General features: G+C 40.9%; 1 protein-coding gene and 1 long non-coding RNA gene across 11 annotated transcripts in view; one reads left to right on the top strand and one right to left on the bottom strand.

Annotated features, from left to right (window-relative positions):
• CBFB (core-binding factor subunit beta) overlaps positions 1–25,264 on the top strand; it is a 77,317-nt gene that overhangs the window by 18,406 nt on the left and 33,647 nt on the right. For 4 of the 10 annotated variants that reach the window (XM_015126323.3, XM_077983454.1, XM_077983453.1 and 1 more), the window contains 1 exon segment: positions 21,806–21,922. The exons of 2 other annotated variants lie outside the window; for them this stretch is intronic. In XM_015126323.3, coding sequence (XP_014981809.1) covers positions 21,806–21,922 — 117 coding nt within the window. 10 annotated transcript variants of the gene reach the window in all.
• On the bottom strand, positions 7,596–9,473 carry LOC144337629 (uncharacterized). Its single transcript, XR_013410999.1, has 2 exons — positions 9,166–9,473; positions 7,596–8,578 (listed from the first exon to the last, which is right to left on the bottom strand). It is a non-coding gene; the product is annotated as an uncharacterized LOC144337629 (long non-coding RNA).

The raw sequence follows: 25,264 nt of genomic DNA on the forward strand, positions 1-25,264 counted from the left end.
GTGATCCTCATCTTACAGGGAAGAAAACGTTTGTAATTTCTTTTTAACAGCATAAAAATGTTGTTTACCTTCAGGTGCAGAGACTTTGTTTCTTCAATATTATTCTTTGATAGTTTTCTACAGAGGATTGCAAGCTACAGACAAGCTAAAGTATAATAGTGATATGGTAGACTTTAATTTTTACCTATTTTTATGAAAGTATACAATGTAAACAGTTGGAAAGTATTATCTATTATAAGCTTTTCAGTTTAAGGTGGGCCTGCTCAAATTGATGTGTATTTAGGAACTAAGAATTTTAAATAACATTTGAAAGGCCGGGCGCAGTAGCTCACGCCTGTAATCCCAGCACTTTGGGAGACCAGTGCAGGCAGATCACAAGGTCAGGAGTTCAAGAACAGCCTGGCCAACATAGTGAAACCCTGTCTCTACTAAAAATACCAAAAAAAAAAAAAATTAGCTGAGAGTGTTGGTGGGCGCCTGTAGTCCCAGCTACTTGGGAGACTGAGGCAGGAGAATCGCTTGAACCCGGGGGGTGGAGGTTACAGTGAGCAGAGATTGAGCCACTGCACTCCAGCCTGGGAGACACAGCAAGACTCTGTCTCAAAAAAAAAAAAAAAATTAAATAAATAAATAGCATTTGAAATGTACTTTAATGCTGTGTGTAGAAACTGTATTTAAAAAAATAAAACTTGCCCCTTGGCAGTATTGCTGTGCTTTCAGGACTCTAATGCAGAGTGTACCTAAGAAGGAAAGGGCTGAGTCTGGGAATGGTTGGCAGGTTGTTTTTGGGGATGAAAAACTTTTTACCCATGTATGCAGCCAGTACTGAGCCTTTTTGTGTTTTAAAACTTCAGATGTAAAGGCAGGTTAACCTTCAGATTAAAACAAAAAGATGGCATAGAAACTGGTGACTTCGACATTTACATTAGAAGAATTTAGATGTTTTCAAATAAACAAATCTTCTGCCCATATCATAGATGTTCAAAGTTTGTTCTGTATAACAACAATCATATTTTCTAATAATTGTGTGGCCCCGTTTGCAGAACATTGTTCTAAGTAATGAGCACTTTGGGAGAACCCTCTCAATTGTTTTTTTGGGATATTGTTTATTCACACCAGCTTTTTAGTCCTGAGTTTCAATCCCTTTGCTATCCAGAACATTTCTGGGCCATTTTTTACTGAGCCAGGTGCCGTGGCTCGTGCCTGTGGTCCCAGTGCTTTGGGAGGCCAGGGCAGGTGAATCGCCTAGGGTTAGGAGTTCAAGACTAGCATGGCCAGCATGGTGAAGTCTCTACTAAGAATGCCAAAATTGGCTGGGCATGGTGGCAGGTGCCTGTGGTCCCAGCTGCTCTGGAGGCTAAGGCAGGAGAATCGCTTGAACCTGGGAGGCAGAGTGAGCCGAGATTGCGCCACTGCACTCAGCCTGGGAAATGAACAAAATTCCATCTCAAAAAATAATAATAAAAATTAAAATGCAGAAATTGGTCAGGCGTGGTGTCGCATGCCTCTGGTTCCAGTTACTCAGGAGGCTGGGGCAGGAGAGTTGCTTGGGCCTGGGAGGCAGAGGTTGCAGTGAGCAGAGATTGCACCATGGCACTCCAGCCTGTGGCAGAGCGAGGCCCAGTCTCCAAACAACAACAACAAAAAAAAAACCCTAAAAGATTTCTTATTTTCCTTAAGCGTATTGGCCAAGGTTAAAATATTCATCCTGAATATTCTGTATGAAAACATTGGATACGAAGAAAAAAAGAAAATTCGGGCAGTTGACCAGGGGGGAGAATCAAGGTTTTTGGTTCTTCCTAACACTTCTTCTCAATGAGACTATACTCACTTTTTAAAAAGCTATTTATAAAATATTAAGATATTACATAAAGTTAAAAATTGAAACAAAAGTCAGCATCTTAAATTCACCAATTGCACAACTGAATGGTGTTTTTTGTTTGTTTGTTTTTTTGAGACAGAGTCTCGCTCTGTTGCCCAGACTGGAGTGCAGTGGCATGATCTTGGCTCACTGCAAGCTCCACGTCCTGGGTTCACGCCATTCTCCCGCCTCAGCCTCCCGAGTAGCTGGGACTACAGGCGCCTGCCACCACGCCTGACTAATTTTTTTGTATTTTTTTAGTAGAGATGGGTTTTCACCATGTTAGCCAGGATAGGATGGTCTCGATCTCCTGACCTTGTGATCTGCCCGTCTCAGCCTCTCAAAGTGCCGGGATTACAGGTGTGAGCCACCGCACCCAGCCTTTTTTTTTTTTTTTTTTTTTTTTGAGATGGAGTTTCGCTCTTGTTGTCTAGACTGGAGTGCAGTGGCGCGATCTCAGCTCACGGCAACCTCCACCTCCCGGGTTCATGCAGTTCCCTACGTCAGCCTCCCGAGTAACTGGAATTACAGGCATGTGCCACCATGCTTGGCTAATGTTTTGTATTCTTAGTAGAGACGGGGTTTCTCCATGTTGGTCAGGCTAGTCTCGAACTCCTGACCTCAGGTGATCTGCCCACCTCGGCCTCCTGAAGTGCTGGGATTACAAGTGTAAGCCACCACACCCGGCCACTGAGTGGTTTTTAATATAGTCACAACCATCACCATTACCTAATTTGTGAATATTTTAGAGACGGAGTCTCTTGTCTGCCGGGCTGGAGTGCAGTGGTGCGATCTCGGCACACTGCAACCTCTGCCTCCCAGGTTCAAGCTATTCTCCTGCCTCAGCCTCCTGAGTAGATGGGATTACAGGAGCCCACCACCACGCCCAGCTGATTTTTGTACTTTTAATAGAGATGGTTTCGCCATGTTGGCCAGGCTGGTCTCGAACTCCTGACCTCAGGTGATCTGCCCACTTTGGCCTCCCAAAGTGCTGGGATTACAGGCGTGAGCCACCGTGCCTTGCCCCGTGCTATTTTTGAGACAGTCTCGCTCTGTTGCCCAAGCTGGAATGCAGTAGCACAACCATGGCTCACTGCAGCTTCAACCTCCCAGGCTCAAGCAATTCTTCCACCTCACTGGGACTGTAGGCACATGCCACTGCACCAGCTGTTTGTTTTGTTTTGTTTTACTTTTTGTAGAGAAGGGGTCTCACTATGTTGCTTAGGGTGGTCTCGAACTCCTGGCTGGGTTCAAATGATCCTCCCACTTTGGCCTCCCATGAACCATTTTAAATGCTTTTTGAAAACTGCAAAGCAGTTTTTATGGTGATCGCCACCACCAGACACTGTGGTAGTGATAATAGTTTACATTATCACTAATTATCTTAATACTGCACTATATAGAAGTGTTTAATTTTAGAACATATCTGGTGATAGCTTGATTTTACAGCTGAGGAAACTGAGGCCAGAGAGGCTAAGTAAACCTTCAGAAGTCATGTTATCTGTTTCCTGGTAGAGCCAGGACCCCGACCTACTTCTTTTTTTTACCACCAAGTCTGTTCTTTGTATGCTACACTACTGCTAATAAGTAATCATTAGGGAAGTTGATGCTAACTCCACATACCACTTTCCGAAGCCTTATTTAAAGGTATTTTGGCCCACCAAGTTACTCTACTGATATATGTATATAAATTATACATATTAGATTATAATTTTTATATATATATAAAAAAATATATTTAATATGTAATATATAATTATATATCTAATATATAATGTATATATTTATAATATATAAATTACATACAATTTGTATATATTATATATTATATAATGTAATCTGTATTATGTATGATTGTCATATATGTTAATATATATCTAATATATAAGATATATATTATATCTATATACGTATAGCATTATGTTCTAAGACTTATTTTTTTATATATATATGTAATATGTTCTAAGACTCTCGGGGATTCCTGAGTACAGGATTTGATAGTACCAAATCCTATATATGTGCTATTTTTTCCTATACAGATATATACCTATGATAAAGTTTAATGTATAAATTAGGCACAGTAAGAGATTAACAACCATAACTAATAATAAAGTAGAATATGGCCAGGCAAGGCTGCTCACAACTATAATCCCAGTGTTTTGGGAGACCAAGGCAGTAGGATTGCTTGAGTCCAGGAGTTTGAGACCAGCCTGGGCAATATGAAACCCTGTCCATACAAAAAAGTTTAAAAATTAGCCGGGTATGGTGGCATGCACCTGTAGTCCTAGCTATTTGGGAGGCTGAGGTGCAAGAATTGCATGAACCTGGGAGTTTGAGGCTGCAGTGAATTATGATTGAGTGATGACACTCTAGCCTGAGCAATAGAGCAAAACCCTGTCTCCAAAAAAATTAAAAGTTTAAAAAAACAAAGTGGAACACTAATAACAATATGCTGTAATAAATGTAAAATGAAGGTTATTTGAACATAAGCACTGCCATACTGCAGCAGGATGGCTACTAAGTAACTAATAGACACATTCCTTATATAGCGTGGATGTGCTGGACAAAGAGATGATTCATCTCTCTGGAGAGGAGTGCAATTTAAAACTTACAAATTGTTTATTTCTGGAATTTTTCATATAATATTTTTGGACCGTGATTAGTAACCGTGGGAGTAACTGAAACCATGAAGAACAAAACTGGCTAAGCGGGGACTACTGTACTTGATACATTTTTCCTTTTAGGAATTCTGCTAAATCATTTTTCATTTGTTAGATGTGTCTTACAAAGAATAGATAAAAACATGTACATTTTAGGAATAATAATAAAAGGAACATATGTATATTAGGACTGATGTTCAGTGTGGTAGCTATTATACAATCCACATGAGACTGTTGAACACTTGTAATGTGGCTAGTGTGAATTCACATGTGAGGTGTGTGGAAAAGCACAAACCAGATTTTGAAACTCAGTATGAAAAACAAAAATAATACAATGTATTGCTATATATATGGATCCAAAATATATATCCAAAATAATGTCATATATTGTTTTATATATATATATATGTGGATCCAGTTTTATACTTATTATTTTTTCTGGGTTTGTTTCACAGTGTGTTTTTGTACCTGTTTCTGTCAACTTACTGAATTAGTTTTCTAAGTGTCATGAATAGCATAACCTGCCACTTTTATGTAAAACATGAGAAATGTCTAAATGACCAACATATATAGGTAAAATGTTTAAACTGCGAGCCTTATTTCTACGTTAAATGTATTATATGATTTTGGTGATTTTTTTTTTTTTTTTTTTTGAGATAGAGTCTTGCTCTGTTGCCCAGACTGGAGTGCAGTGGCATGATCTTGGCTCACTGCAACCTCCACCTCCTGGGTTTTAAGCTATTCTCCTGCCTCAGCCTCCTGAGTAGCTGGGATTACAGGCATATATATATATATGTGTGTGTGTGTGTAAACATATTCCTATAGCAATAGCTACAGGCATATATATGTGTGTGTGTATATATATATTTATATAGCAATAGAAATATATATAGCAATAGGAATATATATACACCCACATAAAGCAATAGGAATAGATAATGTATTTTGAGATGAGTTCTGGCTCTATCACCCAAGCTGGAGTTCTGTGACACGATCTCAGCTCTCTGCAACCTCTGCCTCCCAGGCTCAAGCCATCCTCCCATGTTGCCCAGGCTGGTCTCGAACTTGTGAGCTCAAGCGATCCACCTGCCTTAGCCTCCCAAAGTGCTGGGATTGCAGGTGTGAGCCACTGTGCCTGACCCAAGATATTGCTTACTTGATACCATGTTGAAAATTTTAGATGTTTTGAATTAAGTAACATTAAAATTAATTTCACCTCTTTTTACTTTTTAAAAAATGCCTACTAGGCTGGGTGCAGTTGCTCATGCCTGTAATCCTAGCACTTTGGGAGGCCAAGGTGTGAAGATTGCATGAAGCCAGGAGTCTGAGACCAGCCAGGTCAGCATAGTGAGACCTCATCCTTACAAAATAAAAACATTTTTTAAGTGACTGGACATAGTGGGGTGTGCCTATAGTCCTAGCTCCTGGTGAGACTAAAGTGGGAGGTTTGCTTGAGCCCAGGAGTTCAAGGCTGTAATGACCTGTGGTGGTGCCACTGCAGTCCAATCTGGGTGAAGGAGGGAGACCCTGTCTCTTTTTTTTTTTTTTTTTTTTGAGACGGAGTCTCGCTTTGTCGCCCAGGTTGGAGTGCAGTGGCCGGATCTCAGCTCACTGCAAGCTCCGCCTCCCAGGTTCACGCCATTCTCCTGCCTCAGCCTCCCGAGTAGCTGGGACTACAGGCGCCCGCCACCTTGCCCGGCTAGTTTTTTGTATTATTTAGTAGAGAGGGGGTTTCACCGTGTTAGCCAGGATGGTCTCGATCTCCTGACCTCGTGATCCGCCCGTCTCGGCCTCCCAAAGTGCTGGGATTACAGGCTTGAGCCACCGTGCCCGGCTGACCCTGTCTCTTAAAAAAAAAAAAAAAAAAAACCTGCTAGACAATTTATAGTTATAAATGTGACTTGCATTTGTGATTCACATTATATATTTCTATTGAATAGCACTGCCTCCACAGTTGGCCAGGTATGGTGGCTCACACCTATAATTGCAGCACTTTCGGAGGCTAAGGAGGGAGGATTGCTTGAGCCGAGAAGTTACAGACCAGCCTGGGCAACAAAGTGAGACCCCATCTCTACAAAAAAATGAAATAATTAGCCAGGTGTGGTGACACAGGCCTGTAGTCCCAGCTACTTGGGAGGCTGAGGCAGGAGGATCCCTTGAGTCCTGGAAATCAAGGCTGCAGTGAGCTGTTTTCATACCACAGAGCACAATGCTATCTCAAAAAAAAAAAAAAAAAAAAGGAAAAGAAAACTTTAGAGTTCTTTTCCTCAACCCGTCTGCCCCCACAAAATAATCATTATCCTGATTAATGTATTTATTCCCTTACTTTTCTTTGTCATTTTATTTCCTATGCATATATCTCTGAATAATGCATTGTTTCGTTTTTAAAAACATGAAAATAGGAAGCACACACTTCAGGGCGGTGTAAACAAAGGACTCTAATGTCGCTTTCCTTTTTTTTTTTTTTTTTTTCGTGAGAGGAGTCTTGCTCTGTCACCTAGGCTGGAGTGCAGTAGCACAATCTTGGCTCACTGCAAGTTCCGCCTCCTGGGTTCACGCCATTCTCCTGCCTCAGCCTCCTGAGTAGATGGGACTACAGGCACCCACCACCACAACACCCGGCTAATTTTTTGTGTTTTTAGTAGAAACGGGGTTTCACCATGTTAGCCAGGATGGTCTCAATCTCCTGACCTCGTGATCCACCCTCCTCAGCCTACCAAAGTGTTGGGATTACAGGCGTGAGCCACCGCTCCTGGCCTTCTAATGTCACTTTCAAATGCAGCTCCTAGAAGATGAGCTGAACAGAATCTTAGGGTCAAGTCTGGATTCAGCTTCCCTGTGAATTTTTAGAGCCTCCCTGGGGAAGCTTGTGAGCAGAGTCGTGAGTGGATTATGGGAAACCTAGGCTCACACTGGAGTTAGGGCGTCTGGCACACTGTAAAACCTTTGCTTACAGTGTGCCAGAGATCTGGAGGAATATGGTCAGAGGGAATTAGCTGCTCTGGTATTTTCTGCTTCTAGGCTCACCATGACCTTTACCTTCTTTTATCCTTTTTTTTTTTTTTTTTTTTTTAAATTCTTGTGTCAAAATTGATGTCTCATTCCAGACCTACCTTCTTTTCACAGGAGTAAGTCAAAGCACATCACCTCTGTCAGCTCAAATAAGTGTCCTTAGCTGGTCCCAGCAGTGGGGAAGGCTTATATGTGAGCATTTTGCCCTCAGGATCTTGGTGATGACCATCCTTAGAATGTCCGTCTCTTGAATCTAGACTGATTATCCTCTATATCCAGTGCACTGCTTTCATACTGGCTTCTGTGTTCATCTTCTGCTGTGAGGGGCTTCTTTTTTTGGTTTTTTGTTTTTGTTTTTGTTTCTTTTTCAATTTTTCTGTCTTCCTGTTTCTTGGTTTACAGTCTTTTTGTGGATAACAGAGTCCTTGCATGTTTGAAGTGTCTTTATTCTACCATACTTTATTGTAAGTTTGTCTTGTTCTAGAGTTTGAAGTTAGAGATTATTTTCATTAAGAAGGCCTTGTTTCATTGTCTTGGTTTAAATGTTGCAGTTGAAAATCTCTGAAGTCATTCTGTTTCCTGATCTGTTTGTGACCAATTTCCCTCATCTTTGGAAGTTTGTAAAATCTCCTGTCTCCATGTTTTGGTATTTATCTATGATGTAACCTAGTGTCAGTCCACAGTCATTCCTTGTGCAGGGTACTTGCCAGCCCTTTACAGTATGGCAGCTGTGTCCTTCATAAGGAAATTTTCTTATATTATTTGATGACTTCCTTTCTTATATTTTTTCTATTCTTTTCTGGAACATCTACTATTTGGATGTTAGACCCACAGGAATGATACTGTTATCTTATTTTCTTATTTTCTCTTTTGTCTTTTTGGTTTACCTTCCAGGAGATTTCCTCTACTTTATCTTCAAAGTATTTTATTGGGTCTTAATTCCTACTATCATATTTATATTTCAAATAGAGCTTTCTTTTTTTTTTGTGAGACAGAGTCTCGCTCTGTTGCCCAGGCTGGAGTGCAGTGGCGCGATCTCGACTCACTGCAAACTCTGCCTCCCGGGTTCACACCATTCTCCTGCCTCAGCCTCCCGCTGTAGCTGGGACTACAGGCACCCCCCACCATGCCCGGCTAATTTTTTGTATTTTTTTTTAGTAGAGACGGGGTTTCGCTGAGCTCTTTTTTTGTGTGTGCTACAAATGTTCCTTTTTTGTTAGTATCCCCTTCTTGTTTATTGGGTGCATTTTATCTGAGAATCTAGCTGGTAGATATTTACCACTTTACATCGCTTCAGAGGAAACGGGGGCTGCAACTGAAGTGTGAAAGTCAGAATTTATCTTGGCTCAGCTTTTCATTTAAGAAAAGAAAAATACAGTGAAACCAAATTAAAATAATTATGTGGAGAGCATATTGGTGGCATGTTAATACATTTTTAGGACTTTTCGGAAGGTCTAATTTATTCTTGACAAAAGTCTTAGTATCCATTTATTGAATATTTATATGTGTATATACACACAGTTTATTAAATCTATTAAAATTAAATCTAATTTTTTTTTGTTTTTTTTTTTTTTGAGACGGAGTCTCGCTCTGTCGCCCAGGCTGGATGTGCAGTGGCGCATCTCGGCTCACTGCAAGCTCCGCCTCCCGGGTTCATGCCATTCTCCTGCCTCAGCCTCCCAAGTAGCTGGCACTACAGGCACCCACCACCATGCCCGGCTGATTTTTTGTATTTTTTTTTTTTTTTTAGTAGAGACAGGGTTTCACTGTGTTAGCCAGGATGGTCTCCATCTCCTGACCTTGTGATCCGTCTGCCTTGGCCTCCCAAATGAGATTACAGGCGTGAGCCACCGCACCCGGCCTCTAGACAGTTTCTTTAGTTTTTCATTTTATGATTTATCTTTTGAACTATAAGAAGATTGGTAAATTACATTAAATCACTATAGAAGAAGCCATTTTTACCCATACCTGCAACCCAGTTATGATTCAGAGGCAAACAAGATTGAGTGACTGTAGAGATTATCTGGCAGTTGAGCAGCTGACTGTGCATTTATGAACAGGGAGGTGCATGTGGCTAAAGGAGGATGAGTCAGAACCAAGTATCTTCTAAAGGAATCTGTTGAATAGACTACAGAAATGATTACAGCAAACGACAGAGTACATACTTCTTCAGTGGAATATCTTGTTTTCTTGGGTGCCTATGGCCATCCCAGTATTACTGTTGGCTGATTCATTGGTCTGTGGGTAGGAACAACTCTTCATTGTCAGGGAAAAAACAGTGACTCTCCTTTGGAAAGAAATTACTGTCAGTGTTGCTGTAATGTTCTCTATGTTTCACAAGTTTTATGTACATTGAGCTGTCTGATTTTTATTGTCACCTATGAAGGAGTATTATTTAACCCGATTTTTTTATATGTAAGAAATCTTTGCCCCAGACACATTTAATAGAGCTAGAATTTAAACTCACATTTTTTTTTAAATTCCAAAGCACATTTTGTTTTCATGAGGTCTTGAGGTAAGCATAGTGGATATTATTTTCTTTCTTTTAAAAATGAATACATGGCCAGGCACAGTGGCTCACTCACGCCTGTAATCCCAGCACTTTGAGAGGCCGAGGCAGGTGGATCACCTGAGGTCAGGAGTTCGAGACCAGCCTGGCCAACATGGTGAAATTCTATCTCTACCAAAAATACAAAAATTAGCCAGGTATGGTGGTGGGTGCCTGTAGTCCCAGCTGCTCAGGAGGATGAGCCAGGAGAATTGCTTGAACTGGAGAGGCAGAGGTTCCAGTGAGCCAAGATTGTGCCACTGCACTCCAGCCTGGACGACAGAGCAAGACTCCGTCTCAAAAACAAAACAAAACAAAACATATACGGCTAGGCATAGTGGCTCACGCCTGTAATCTCTGTACTTTGGGAGGCCAAGGCGGGAGGATTGCTTGAGTCCAGTAGTTCAAGACCAGCCTGGACAACATAGCGAGACCACCATCTCTACAAAAAATGTAAAAATTAGCTGGGTATGGTAGCACGCACCTGTAGTCCCAACTACTTGAGAGGCAGCAAGTTGAGGTTGCAGTAAGCCATGATTGCACCACGGCATTCCAGCTGGGGTGACAGAGTGAAATACAACACAACACAACACAATACACGTGGGCATATTTGTGAATCACTGTGAAAGCACTGTGAGTATTGAGTTTGAGTTTACAAAGAAATTGTAGTGGATGAATTTGCAGATACAGAATCCACAAAGAACAAGGATCGTTGGTGGCCAAGCGCAAACTTATACAGAGTGGCAAAAAAATGAGTTACATTCAGAGCATGTTCCCAGTTGAGGTAGAACAAAAGTGGTGCGCTGCCTTCTTGTCTCAGCTTTTATACTGTAAATACATGTCTTTTTCGAGGTCTATTCAGATTTTTCATTTTGTGCTTTTTGTTGGTGATTTCACTGTTTAAAATGGCCCACAAGCATAATGTTAAAGTGCTCTCTAGTATTCCTTAAATGCAAGAAGGCCGTAATGTGCCTTATGGAGAAAATGTGTATGTTAGCTAAGTTCCTTTCAGTCATGAGTTACAGTGCTGTCAGCCGTGAGTTCAGTGTTAGTGAATCAGCAATATATATTGAAGACAGTGTCTGAACAGAAGCATACATAAAACAAGATTATGTATTGATCAGTTGAGGAAGATGTTAGGCTAGAAGGAACCTACCTCTGCATTTCCCTTAGGAACAGTGGTTTAGTGTTCACTAATTCAGTGTTTATATAGACTTGATAGAGTATAACAATGGCAAGTCTGTGTGTGTGTGCACGCGCACATAGGCTTAATCATTTTCTTTACCTAGTATTGTATTGTGTCTTTTCCCATTAACAGCATAGTATAAACATCCCATGTAACATGCTTGTTTTTGGTGGTGAGGGATGCTTGTTTTTGGTGGTCAACGATCAGCAGACCTGCCTGGATTCTAGCAGACCTTTTTTTTTTTTTTTTTGGACAGAGTCTTGCTCTGTCACCAGGTTGGAGTGCAGTGGCATGATCTCAGCTCACTCCAACCTTGGCCTCCCAGGTTCAAGCAACTCTCCTGCCTCAGCCTCCTGAGTAGCTGGGACTACAGGTGCGTGCCACCACACCCAGCTAATTTTTGTATTTTTAGTAGAGACGGGGTTTCACCGTGTTGGCCAGGATGGTCTCGATCTCTTGACCTCGTGATCCGCCCGCCTTGGCCTCCCAAAGTGCAGGGATTACAGGCGTGAGCCACCATGCCCGGCCTCTAGCAGGCTTTTTATTTTTGAGATGGAGTGTCACTCTTTCACCCAGGCTAGGGTGCAGTGGCGCAATCTTGGGTCACTGCAACCTTTGCTTCCTGGATTCAAGCGATTCTCCTTCCTCAGCCTCCCAAGTTGGTGGGATTACAGGTGCCTGTCACCATGCCTGGCTAATTTTTGTATTTTTAGTAGAGACGGAGTTTCACCATGTTGGCCAGGCTGGTTTCAAACTTCTGACCTCAGGTGATCCACCCGCCTCGGCCTCCCAAAGTGCAGGGATTACAGGTGTGAGCCCCCGCGCCTAGCCTCTAGCAGGCTTTTTAATTTTTTTTTTTTTTTTTTTTTGAGACGGAGTCTCGCTCTGTCGCCCAGGCTGGGGTGCTGTGGTCGGATCTCAGCTCACTGCAAGCTCCGCCTCCGAGGTTTACGCCATTCTCCTGCCTCAGCCTCCCGAGTAGCTGGGACTACAGGCGCCCGCCACCTCTCCCGGCTAGATTTTTGTGTATTTTTAGTAGAGATGGGGTTTCACTGTGTTAGCCAGGATGGTCTCGATCTCCTGACCTTGTGATCTGCCCGTCTCGGCCTCCCAAAGTGCTGGGATTACAGGCTTGAGCCACCGTGCCCGGCCTGTAGTAGGCTTTTTAAAGGTCATTGTTCAATTCGGAAGTTGATTTATTCAGCTCATTATCGTTGGGCGTCTAGGCTATTTCTGATCATTTGGCATTTACAAAAATCCCTTGAGAATGAACATTCTTGTAATAGAATATTTTTTGTACATCTTTGATTAAGTTTTAGGCTACATTCACAGACATGGCATTGCTGGGTCAAAGGAAGATGCACACTTATTCCCCCAAATTGCCTTCCCAAAATCATTAGCCAGTTTACCCTCCCCCTGACAATGTAATATAACCTGTTTTCCCTCCTGATACATGTTATTAAAATGTTTTTCAATTTATTTTAATATTTGTTTTAAAATATTTATTCTGATTTAATATATTTGTTAGTGAACTTTTTTCCACAATTTTTGGTTAGTTATGTTAGTTTTGTTCTAAACTGTTCTTTTCCACATGGTTAGCCAGTTTTTTCAACTCCACTGGTTAAATATCCTTTTACTATTGATTTTAAGTGATGCCTTTTTCATGTATTAAGTGTTTATATACTTGGTTTCATTTTTGAATTTTTTGGTTGTTCCATTAAGTTATAGCTGACTGCCACAGCACTCCTATATATTTACTGATTGTGTTATGTTTTAATATCCAAAAGAACAAAAAATTATTCTTTCTCTAATTTTTCATGGATGGCCTGATTCTTTTATATGAACTGTAGACTTCCCAAATTCTAAAATACATTATTTTGATATTTCAGATATTTCATTGGAATTTCGTTTAAGATTACTTTGGGATAAATTGTCATTTGTAGTCTTTCCATTCATGAATATGACGTCACACTAGTTACTCAAATTTTTTTTTTTTTTTTTTTGAGATGGAGTCTTGCTCTGTTGCCCAGGCTGGAGTGCAATGGCACCATCTTGACTCACTGCAACCTCTGTCTCCTGGGTTCAAGTGATTCTCCTGCCTCAGCCTCCTGAGTAGCTGGGATTACAGGTGCATGCCAACATGTCCAACTAATTTTTGTATTTTTAGTGTTGATGGGATTTCACCATGTGGCCAGGTTGGGTCTTGAACTCCTGACAAGTGATCCACCTGCCTCAGCCTCCCAAAGTGCTAGGATCACAGGCGTGAACCACGCCCAACCTATGTAATAAACATTTGTTGAATAGGGGGATCTTTTCAAATGGAAATTATTATTGGAAACTTACAAGAAAAAAATTCTAAATTCTAGCTGTTTTCTGTTCTTCTATTAATCAGTATTTAAATATTTACTGAGAACCTAAGGAGTAATGAATGATCACACCCTCTTATGTTTTCTTAAGACATCAGTTTAGGCCGGGCGCGGTGGCTCACACCTGTAATCCCAGCACTTTGGGAGGCCGAGGCAGGCGAATCACAAGGTCAGGAGATCGAGACCGCGGTGAAACCCTGTCTCTACTAAAAATACAAAAAATGAGCCGGGCGAGGTGGCGGGCGCCTGTAGTCCCAGCTACTCGGGAGGCTGGGGCAGGAGAATGGCCTGAACCCAGGAGGTGGAGCTTGCAGTGAGCCAGGATCGCGCCACTGCACTCCAGCTTGGGCGACAGAGCAAGACTCCGTCTCAAAAAAAAAAAAGACATCAGTTTATAGACTAGAGCCACAAGTGTTTAAGCTCTAACAACTTATTACAGAGAAGTGAGATATCCTTTCTAGTTAAAAGGAATTTTTTGACAGTGAAGTTTCAGCTTCTTGCTTTTGTCAGTAGCTTTGACACCTGGTTTCTGTGTGTATTGATTTTATGACTCAGTACTGACGTGCATGGGGGTCTTGTTTGCAAATCTATAGTTACTCTGTTTTAATTGCCTTGAAATTCTCTTCTTTAGAATCACTCAAAAAAGGGAACTTTGCCATCCCTTTGTACCTTCAATTTCTCTCTCATATCTCGGCTACCTAGAAACCATGATCTTTTCTGTAAGTTACATAGTATTGTAGAGGAAAAGACAGGTAAGGATGCCACTGCTTATTCCAAATGTAGATATTCATAGAATAAGTACCTTCCAAACCCTCAAAGAACTGTTTGTACAGGTTAATACATGAGAAGTTGACTTAGGTTATTCCTTTGATACTTACATTTCAAAACACAGGATTAGTAATACTGAGCTACTTAAGTTTGGTTCATTTACTAAATGAACATTTACCATCTCAGGCTCTATATTAGAAAGATCTTTGTGTCTATGAGGGAAGGGAAAAAATGGAGTTTTTCTATCATAATTGAATCCTTTTTGCCTTGCACACCCCTTTGGAGCATCTAATGAAAGCAGTGGACTTCATTAGAAAAATGCACATGGGCTCAAACACATTTTTGCACAGAGAAGTTTCTGGTCTTCTTGAAACCTATCTGTAAGCCCAAACCGCTGTAGGTTTTCTGAACTCCATCTAATGCAGCCAACAAAGGGGAAATTTTAAATGGGGACCTGTAACAACCTTTAACCTGCGCTCCTTACAGGTTTCTTCACTGGCTGTTCATAGCCTGCTCTGCTGGGGTTTTTTCTTCTACCCAACCATCTAAAAGTTGGACTTCCTCCAGATTCTTCCTGGGTCCCCTTCTTTTCCCCTGCTTACTCCGGGGTCTCTTCCTTTCCTCTGGATTTAAATACCGTGCTATTGTTGATGGCTGCCAGATTCATAACAGCCCAGATCTATTCTGAGAATGCTGGAATCCCATATGTAACTGCCTCCTCAAAATCTTGATTTGGATATCTCATAGATGTCACTTACATGTGGCAGATAAAAATTGTTGCAAACTTTTCATTTTTCTTTTCTTTTCTTTCTTTCTTTCTTTTTTTTTTTTTTTTTTTTTTTGACAGGATTTTGCTCTGTTGCCCAATCTGGAGTGCAGTGGCACGATCATGGCTCACTGCAGCCTCAACCTCCTGGGCTTAGGTGATCCTCCACCCTCAGCCTGCAGAGAGTTTCGGGGACTGCAGGTGTGTAACACCACACCTGGCTAATTTTTTGTAGAGATGAGGGCTCACTATGTTGCCCTGGCTGGTCTTGAACTCCTGAGCTCAAACAGTCCTCCCACTGTGGCCTCCCAAAGTGTGCTAAGATTACAGGTGTGAGCCACCATGCCTAGCAGCAAACTTTTAAAAATGACAGCCCATTGGGATATAATTCACATACCATAAAATTCACTTTTTTAGAGTGTACATTTCATTGGTTTTTAATACATTGAGAGTTCTGCAACCATCATTACTATTTAATTTCAAAACATTTTCATCACACCATAAAGAAATCCCATATATAGTAGCAATTACTCCTCATTTGCCACTCCCCTGTGCTGCTGGCAACTACTTACCTACTTTCTGTCGCTCTAGATTCAGCTTTCTGGATGTTTCTGGGGTTTTGTTTGTTTGTTTGTTTTTGTTTGTTTGTTTTTTGAGACGGAGTTTCATTCTTGTTTCCCAGGCTTGAGTGCAATGGCGCGATCTTGGCTCACCGCAACCTCCGCCTCCTGAATTCAAACAATTCTCCTGCCTCAGCCTTCCGAGTAGCTGGGGTTATAGGCATGCGCCACCACGCCCAGCTAATTTTGTTTTTTTAGTAGATATGGGGTTTCTCCATGTTGGTCAGGCTGATCTCGAACTCCCAACCTCAGATGATCCGCCCACCTTGGCCTCCCACAGTGCTGGGATTACAGGCATGAGCCACCACTCCGGCCAGCTTTCTGGACATTTCAAATAATATGTAGCCTTTTTCTAGCTTCATTCACTTAGTATTGTGTTTTCAAGGTTCATTCTGTGTTGTTGTGTGTATGAACATTTCATTCCTTTTTATGACCAAGTAATATTCCATTGTATAGGTGATACCACAGTTGATGGTACAAACATATTTTGCTGAAGCTCTACTGCATTAGTGGTGGGAAATTTAAAGCTACAGAATGTGAAAATTAGGTGATATATGTAATTTAGATTGAATATAACATCACACATACTTATATTTAGAGTTTGAGATGATTAAAAATTGTGTTAAACTAGCTTTCACCTTTTCCAGAAGAACACAAGATATGAGACTATAGTCACTTTTTAACCTTCTGTGAAGTCTCAAACATATTTGTGATATTTTACTTTTGGAAAGATAAACTGTTTTCTTGTTTTTCTCATGTATGGTTAGCTGCATCTGTTTACCCATTTTAAATTCATTTTGTATAAAATATTTCATTGTTCTAGGACAATAGGTTTAATCCCTAATTCATATTCTAATAACTTTTCTTTTTAAAGTTTGAAATAAGGAATCATTTTCAGTGAAAAACTGTCTTTGTGCTTAAATGACATTATTTTTTTTTGACAGAAGCATTTCACTGTGTATTAAATGACATTATTGAATTACATTATAAAATGCCAAACTGTTAAGAGACAGAATTTTATTTTCTTTATACTTTGAAGTTTGGTATTCATGAATACATGAAAGCACCAAACATTTACTTTGAAGATGTACACATAAAACTGTATTTATTTGAATAAGAACATCTAAATAAATCACTAGGATCATCTAAATATTATTTTTAATTATAATTGCAGACATTAGTCTTGATTAAAAATTGTCGTCATTTTCTGGCTGGGCGCAGTGACTCACACTTGTAATCCCCACTCTTTGGGAGGCTGAGGCAGTCGGATCACCTCAGGTGAGGAGTTCAAGACTAGCCTGGCAAATATGATGAAATCCCATCTCTACTGAAAATACACAAATTAGCAGTGCGTGGTGGTGGGCGCCTGTAATCCCAGATACTTAGGAGGCTGAGGCAGGAGAATCCCTTGAACCCGGGAGGTGGAGGTTGCAGTGAGCCAAGATTGCACCACTGCACTCCAGCCTGGGCGTTAAAAGCAAAACTCCATCTCATAAAACAAAGAATTTTACTCATTTTCTGAAACCATTTAGAATTTTCCCAAAATAGATCATTGGTTTTCTTTGTCGTGAAGGAACATTTATAAATAAATAATAAATGGGCTTTAAAAAAGTTTAGTAATTTATAAGGAAATTTTTTTTTCTTGGCTCACTGCAACCTCTGTCTCCCGGGTTCAAGCGATTCTCCTGCCTCAGCCTCCTGAGTGGCTGGGATTACAGGTGCCCACCACCACACCTGGCTAATTTTTTGTATTTTTAGTAGAGACGGGGTTTTGCCATGTTGGCCAGGCTGGTTTCGAACTCCTGACCTCAGGTGATCTGCCCTGCCTCAGCCTCCCAAAGTGCTGGGATTACAGGTGTGAGCCACCACGCCCAGCCAGGAAAATGTTTTTGACTATGGACATTAATATGAATAAGCTGGCTGGGTCAGGAGTTCGAGACCAGCCCAGCCAACATGGCAAAACCCTGTCTCTACTAAAAATAGAAAAGTTAAGTGGGGCGTGGTGGCGTGCGCCCGTAATCCCAACCACTTGGGAGGCTGAGCAGGGAGAGTCGCTTGAACCTGGGAGGTGGAGGTTGCAGTGAGCCAAGATCATGCCATTGCACTTTGGCCTGGGAGACAGAGTGAGACTGTCTCAAAAATAATAATAATTTTTAAAAAAAGAATAAGCTAAGAGATTGTGGAATCTTCAATTCTAAAGAATGTAAATCATTGATGACTAATATAAAATCCAATTAAAGTGGTGTAAAGTTGACTTTGCTATTAGAAAAGATGTCTTCATGGTTAGAATTTATAATGAGGTGTGCTAATAGGTGAAATGACAGTCCCCAGTGCATGCTACCCTGTCCACCGTTAGCCTTCTAAATAGCCTTCTAACAGGATTTAAGATTAATGAAGATTTCTGGATGGAAATCTTCATGAGAGGTGGTAAATCATGTTTCACTGAGATGAAATAAGGGGTATTGTTTTTAGGTTTTGTGAGGGGTTGAGCAGAGGTCGGCATAGTCACTTGTTTGATTTGGTGCACATTGGTGGAGTTTTAAATGCACAGTGTGGAAGGGAATGAGCACTTATCAGAACAGAAGGAAATGTGTGGTTAAACGGTTTCAGTAGTAACTGAAGACTATTTCCCTTGGTCCAAATAGGAGGAGAAATGGAACCTTTTGTATTTTGGTTTTTTTCCAGTATAAGTAGAAATTGGTTCAGTGTGGTTCATTGCATCCCTTAGCAGGAATGATTGGGTTCAGTAGTGAAGGGGAATGACACAAATATGTACCAGGAAAGCATAAATTTTTATTTATTTATTTTTTTTTTTGAGACAGAGTCTTACTCTGTCTCCCAGGCTAGAGTGCAGTGGTGCGACCTCAGTTCACCGCAACCTCTGCCTCCCAGGTTCAAGCGATTCTCCTGCATCAGCCTCCCTAGTAGCTGAGACTACAGGCACGCACACCATGCCCAGCTGATTTTTTTGTTTTTAGTAGAGACGGGGTTTCTCCATGTTGGCCAGGCTGATCTTGAACTCCTGACCTCCTGACCTCCTGCCTCGGCCTCCTAAAGGGCTAGGATTACTGGCATAAGCCCCTGCGCCCAGCCAGAGGGCATAAATTCTATAAGTACTATTTTAAAGGTATCTCAGAGGTAATTTTTTATTGTGTTTATAATTATTGGCAGTCAGTTATTCTTATTAGACATCTCTAAAAAAGAATCCAAGAGACTGAAGAGACTACTGAAATGAGTTTTAAAAAAAGATGCTTCCAGCTTTTCCTCAAAATGAGAAACTATTTTACAAATTTTTATGTAATTAAACAGGTAATAAATAATGTCAGATTTTAGCTCACAAAGCACTGGATTTCCCAAAGAAAATACATTTGGTGCAGGTAAATGAAAAGCCTCGTTAATAAAGACATATTTGATAATCTGCAGTTTTGAAAACTCACTGAAGAATTCCTGCTTCCTCTGCATTAAAAATATCTTGTTCAATGCAGTAAATATTAACCAATGCAGTAAATATTAACCTATGCTGGTTTATTCAGAAACTCATGTTAAACGAGGTAGAGAACACCTAAAATTATGTGTTTTGTTTATTTGTTTGTTTGTTTTTGAGACAGAGTCTAGCTTTTTCACCCAGGCTGGAGTGTAGTCGCACCATCTCAGCTTACTGCAATCTCTGCCTCCTGGGTTCAAGTGATTCTCCTGCCTCAGCCTCCCAAGTACCTGGGTTTACAGGTGCCTGCCACCATACCCAGCTAATTTTTGTATTTTTAGTAGAGACGGGGTTTCACTTTGTTGGCCAGGCTGGTCTCGAACTCCTGACCTTGTGATCCACCTGCCTTGGCCTCCCAAAGTGTTGGGATTACAAGCATGAGCCACCGCACACGGCCCTAAAATTATGTTTTTAAAAGTAACTATTAGAATGGTGTAGTATTAGGAGTGGAAAGATTGTAGAAACTGTAATAAATTTCTCTTATATTGTTTATCACAATAAAATATTCACCTCAGGATAATAGAATTAGCACCATCCTTTCTGGGTGGATACTCTTGGGAACAATTGTATTTTGAGCCAATATGAGAATTAATTTGGTGATCAAAATGATCTAAATTTGGGTATGATGTATACCTAAAGCAATTTTTAATCTAGAGTTATTTACTTGAAAAAGAATGGTGAAGAAACTTTTTTTGTGTGTGTTTGTTTTTTGTTTTTCCAGAAGAAAAGTTAAAATGTGAAACAGAAGTTTTCTTTCTTTTTTTTTTCCTCTCTCTTTTTTTTTGTGTTTCCACTGTCACCCAGACTGGAGTGCAGTGGCACTATCTCAGCTCACTGCACTCTCCGCCTCCCGAATTCAAGTGGTTCTCTTGCCTCAGCCTCCTGAGTAGCTGGGATTATAGCTGTGGTTGCAACCATGCCTGGCTAATTTTTGTATTTTCAGTAGAGATGGGGTTTTGCCGTGTTGGCCAGGCTGGTCTCAAACTCCTGACTTCAGGTGATTCGCCCGCCTTGGCCTCCCGAAGTATTGGGATTACAGGTGTGAGCCACTGCACCTAGCCAGGATGTAGGAGTTTTATCATAAAGCTGAAGGTTCACCAGATGGGAGATACTTTTGGTTTCAGCAATTTTGAAGATCTTTTTAAAATTTGTTGGTACTTTTTTAAACCTCAGTGTATAAAGTATAGTGAACATATTTGTCAGTGACTTGAGATGTTACCATATCCTAGGATACTCATTTTTGATATTTCTCTAATGTATAAGCATATATACTTGTTGGATGTGAAACAATAGGAAGTCTGGCTAATTTTCTTATCTAAAGGTATTATGTGTAAGGAATAAACACATTTCCATTAAGAATTCAAGATGCTTGGTTAAGTTTATTCATTTTGTTATTTTTATTTTTTAACTTTTTAGAGGTGAGGTCTCTCTATGTTGCCCAGGCAGGTCTTGAACTCCTGGCCTCAAGTGATCCTCACACCTTGGCCTCACAAAGTACTGGGATAACAGGCATTAGCCACTGGTGCCTAGCCTTATTGTCTTAGTTGATTTTGTTATAGTATTTAAGAATTTCAACAGGGAATTGAAAGAAGTAGATTTTGGGTTAACTTACCAGTTTCGAGATCAATGATTCATACTACATGTAGTCAAACCCTGTGACTTTATAACTTTTCTACTGTATTTAAAAGACTGATTCAGCTTACTGTTGCATATTGGGAAAAGTAAAAAATAATAAATAAAAGACTGTGAAATAACTTGAATTAAATTTCATAATCCCATATAAAGGATAGCAGTGTTTTGTTCCGAATTATTTATGGACACCTAAAGATAACCACATACTACTTAACGTGATTTAACCAGTTCAAGTTCTTTGGTTAAAAGCAGTAGAAATCAACTCTGGCTAACAAGACAAAAAAATAAAAAGAAAAAAAGATTAATTATCAGGAATCTATGAGATAGCTTATAAAACTGAAGGGAATATCAAGAGCCTGATCCTGCATGGCTCCAGGAACCCACGTTGAGGGAAGCAGTGCATGCTCTCTTCAGCGGGTGGTGGCTTCCAATTGTTTCCCATCTTTCTACCCAACATTCAAAAATCAAAGTGTCTGGCCAGGCGTGGTAGCTCATGCCTGTAATCCTAGCACTTTCGGAGGCCAAGGCGGGCGGATTGCCTAGCTCAGGAGTTCGAGACCAGCCTGGGCAACATGGTGAAACCCCATCTCTACTAAAAATACCAAAAAAAAAAAAAAAATTAGCCACGCATGGTGCTTGAGCGCCTGTAATCCCAGCTACTTGGGGGGAGTCTGAGGCGGGAGAATTGCTTGAACCTGGGAGGCAGAGGTTGCAGTGAATTGAGATCGTGGCACTGCATTCCAGCCTGGGGAGCACAGCGAAACTCCATCTCAGTCAATCAATCAATCAATCAATCATAATTTTATTCATCTTTTCTACAGAGTTTATATAAGTAAGTTTAATCTTTTTATTTTCATGTGTCTGATGCTTTTCAATGATTTTCGTCCTTTTCTGTGTCTTAGGTGTATTTGAAGGCTCCCATGATTCTGAATGGAGTCTGTGTTATCTGGAAAGGCTGGATTGATCTCCAGAGACTGGATGGTATGGGCTGTCTGGAGTTTGATGAGGAGCGAGCCCAGGTAGGGTGACGTCAGGCTTTATTGAGCATGGTCCCTTTATTTGTAGTCCCTAATCTTGCCTTTGTCTGGGGACCTATTTTACCCAATCTTTAAGTATAGAAAGTATTATGTCGAAGCAATATTGAGGAATCCTGAAAATGTTGAGACTCAAATTCTGATCCTGATTTTGGGAAACTTTTTTCTTTAGCAGTTCTAAATTTCATGGGTTATTGGTATCTGCTCAGTGGGGGGCTCCAAAGTCCAGTAAGTAGTTCTTTAAAATATTTGTTCTTGATCTCTAGAATATTATGAATAGGGAAAAAAGAAAAAGCAGTTCAAAATAAAATGTAGGAGCCGCGCTTTTGGAATGCTTGAGTGAGGAGCTCAACAAGTCCTCTCCCCAGAAAGCAATGATACAACTTGACAAAAATTGTTTAAAAAAAAAAAAAAAAAGAGCTGGACATGGTGGCTCACACCTATAATCCCAGTACTTTGGGAGGCCAAGGCAGACAGATCACCTGAGACTTGAGGTCAGGATTTCAAGACCAGCCTGGCCAACATGGTGAAACCCCGTCTCTACTAAAAATATAAAAATTATCCAGGTGTGGTACACACCTGTAATCCCAGCTGCTTGGGAGGTTGAGGCACAAGAATCGCTCGAACCCAGGAGGCAGAGATTGCGGTGAGCCAAGATGGTGCCAGTGCACTCCAGGCTGGGCAACAGAACAAAAGTCTGTCTCAAAAACAACAACAACAAACCACACCCATTTAAGGCCTCATGGAAGCTATTGAATCTCAGTAAGATCAGTGACTGTGGCATTTTAGTCAGGAGCTGCTCCCATTCCCCAGCTGTGTGGTCCCTCAAGTTCTTCCTGGGCAGGCAGGGTAAGCCATGAGCACTGGTAGATCTGTTGTCCTGCCAAAGAGAGCTGACTTTATTAAAAGTAGGGCTTGGGAAAAAAAAATCCATGCCCAGGCATATTGTTTAAAATGATAGAGGTCTCATTTGCAAACAATCTGGCAAAGCTAATGTTGCAGAAAGCAACGAAATGGCAGACCAGCCAGAAATTTATCAGGGAGATTCAGGGAAAGAGATAGGTAAAGTAGACCCTAGTAAGATTACACTCATGTCATCCAGAAAGCTGTATGCACGTACAAGGCTACATCTGCTCTGAAGAGAACACAGAAGGCCCTTGCATGCTACTTTTCCCTGGGTGAACACAAAATAGACTGACAAACTCCCTGAACTTTGAAAGCATTTCCCCAAGCCACACACAAGTCCAGTGACAAAAGGTGGAAGTCTGCTGGCTCAAGGTGTTTGTGTAAAACCTCTGACCAATCATTGGCTGACAGCTGAACTATGCTGATCCAGGGACAACCCCCCAGAAAGCAAGACTTAAAAAGACAGCTGTGCACAGTGACTCCCGCTGATAATCCCAGCATTTGGGGAGGCCAAGATGGCAGGATCACATGAGCCCAAGAGTTAAAGACCAGCCTGGGCAACATGGTGAGACCCCATCTCCACAGTTTTAAAAATTAACCAGGTTTGGTGGCATGTGTCTGTAGTCCTAGCTACTTAGGACGCTGAGGTGGAGGGATCGCTTGGGTCCAGGAGTTCAAGGCTGCAGTAGTGAACTATGATCATGCCAATGCACTGCAGTCTGGGCAACAGAGTGAGATCCTTTCTCTGAAAAGAAAGAAAAAGAAAAACTGAGCAGTGACATCAGAGGCTGTACACTGCTGAGGAAAACAGACTCCTCAGAATTAGTCCAGGCAAGTCAGTAAACAAACAAGTGCCAACAACAAGCTGAAAGCAAGGATCAGAAATCAGAGTTGCTACAGTATATTATCTAAATTGTCTAGGTTTCAACAAAAAGTTATGAGACATGCAAATATGAAAATGTGACTTATACAAAGGGGAAAAAGCAAGCAATATAAACTGTCTTTGAGGGGGCGCAAATGTTGGTTCTTAGTGAGAAAGACTTCAAAGTAGTTATTATAAATATGCTCAAAGAACTAAAGGAAAATTCTTTCCTTTTAATATTAAAGGAAATTATGATGGCAGTGGCTCATCAAGTAGAGTATATCAATAAACAGATCTAAATTATTAAGAAGTATCAAATAGAAATTCTGGAGTTGAGGCTGGGTGCGGTGGCTCACTCCTATAATCCCAGCGCTTTTTGAGAGGCCAAGGCGGGCAGATCACCTGAGGTCAGGAATTAAAGACCAGCCTGGCTAACGTGGTGAAACCTGTCTCTACTAAAAATACAAAATTAGCCAGGCGTGGTGGCGCATGCCTGTAATCCCAGCTACTCAGGAGGCTGAGGCTTGAGAATCACTTGAACCCGGGAGGTGGAGGTTGCAGTGAGCTGAGTTTGTACCATTGTACTCCTGCCTGGGCAACAAGAGTGAAACTCCATCTCAAAAAAAAAAAAAAAAAGCTGGGTGTTGTGGCATATGCCTGCCATCAGAACTGCTCAGGAGGCTGAGTTAGGAGAATAGCTTGAACCCAGGAGGCAGAGGTTGCAGCGAGCCAAGATCGCATCACTCTGCTCCAGCCTGGGCAACAGAGCAAGACTTCATCTCAAAAAAAAAAAAAGAAAGAAAGAAAGAAATTCTAGAGTTGGAAAGTATAGTAGTAACAAAAAGTTCACAGACTAAATGGCAGATAAGAGCTGACATATGAACAAAAAAAATGAACAGAGTTTTGGGGACCTGTGGGACATCAGCACACATATTAACATAAATGTAATGAAAGTTTGAGAAAGGAAAGAAAGAGATTGAAGATACATTTTAAGAAATAATAGCCAAAAACTCTCACATTTGATGAAAAATGTTAATCTACATTGTCCAAGAAGCTCAGTGGACAAAGTAGGATAAACAGAAATCCATACCTAGTCACATTATAAACTGTTGAAAGACAGGGAATCATGAAAGCAGCAAGAAAGAGGATTCTTCACATGCAAAGGAACCACAGTAAGATTAACAGCTGACTTCTTTTGAAATCACGGAGGCCAGAAAGTTGTGGGGTGACATATTAAAAACACTGAAAGAAAATGTAAAAGCAGATCGGGTGCTGTGGCTCACACCTGTAATCCCAGCACTTTGGGAGACTGAGGTGGGAGGATCACTTGAGCCCAGGAGTTTGAGGCTGCAGTGAGCTATGATCGCACCACTGCACTCAAGCCTGGGTGACAGAGTGAGTCATTGTCTCTTTAAAAACAACGAAAATGTAAAAGCACCTGATTATTAGCAGATATTAATGTCTTTTAATTGTTTCCCTGATATTAACCTTCTTAACAAAGTTAAAATAGTAACAGGAATATAAAGAAACTCTTTGTTGTTTCTTTGTTGTCTCTTTCC

This window comes from Macaca mulatta, chromosome 20 (assembly GCF_049350105.2).
Source record: "Macaca mulatta isolate MMU2019108-1 chromosome 20, T2T-MMU8v2.0, whole genome shotgun sequence".
Lineage (NCBI taxonomy): Eukaryota > Metazoa > Chordata > Mammalia > Primates > Cercopithecidae > Macaca > Macaca mulatta.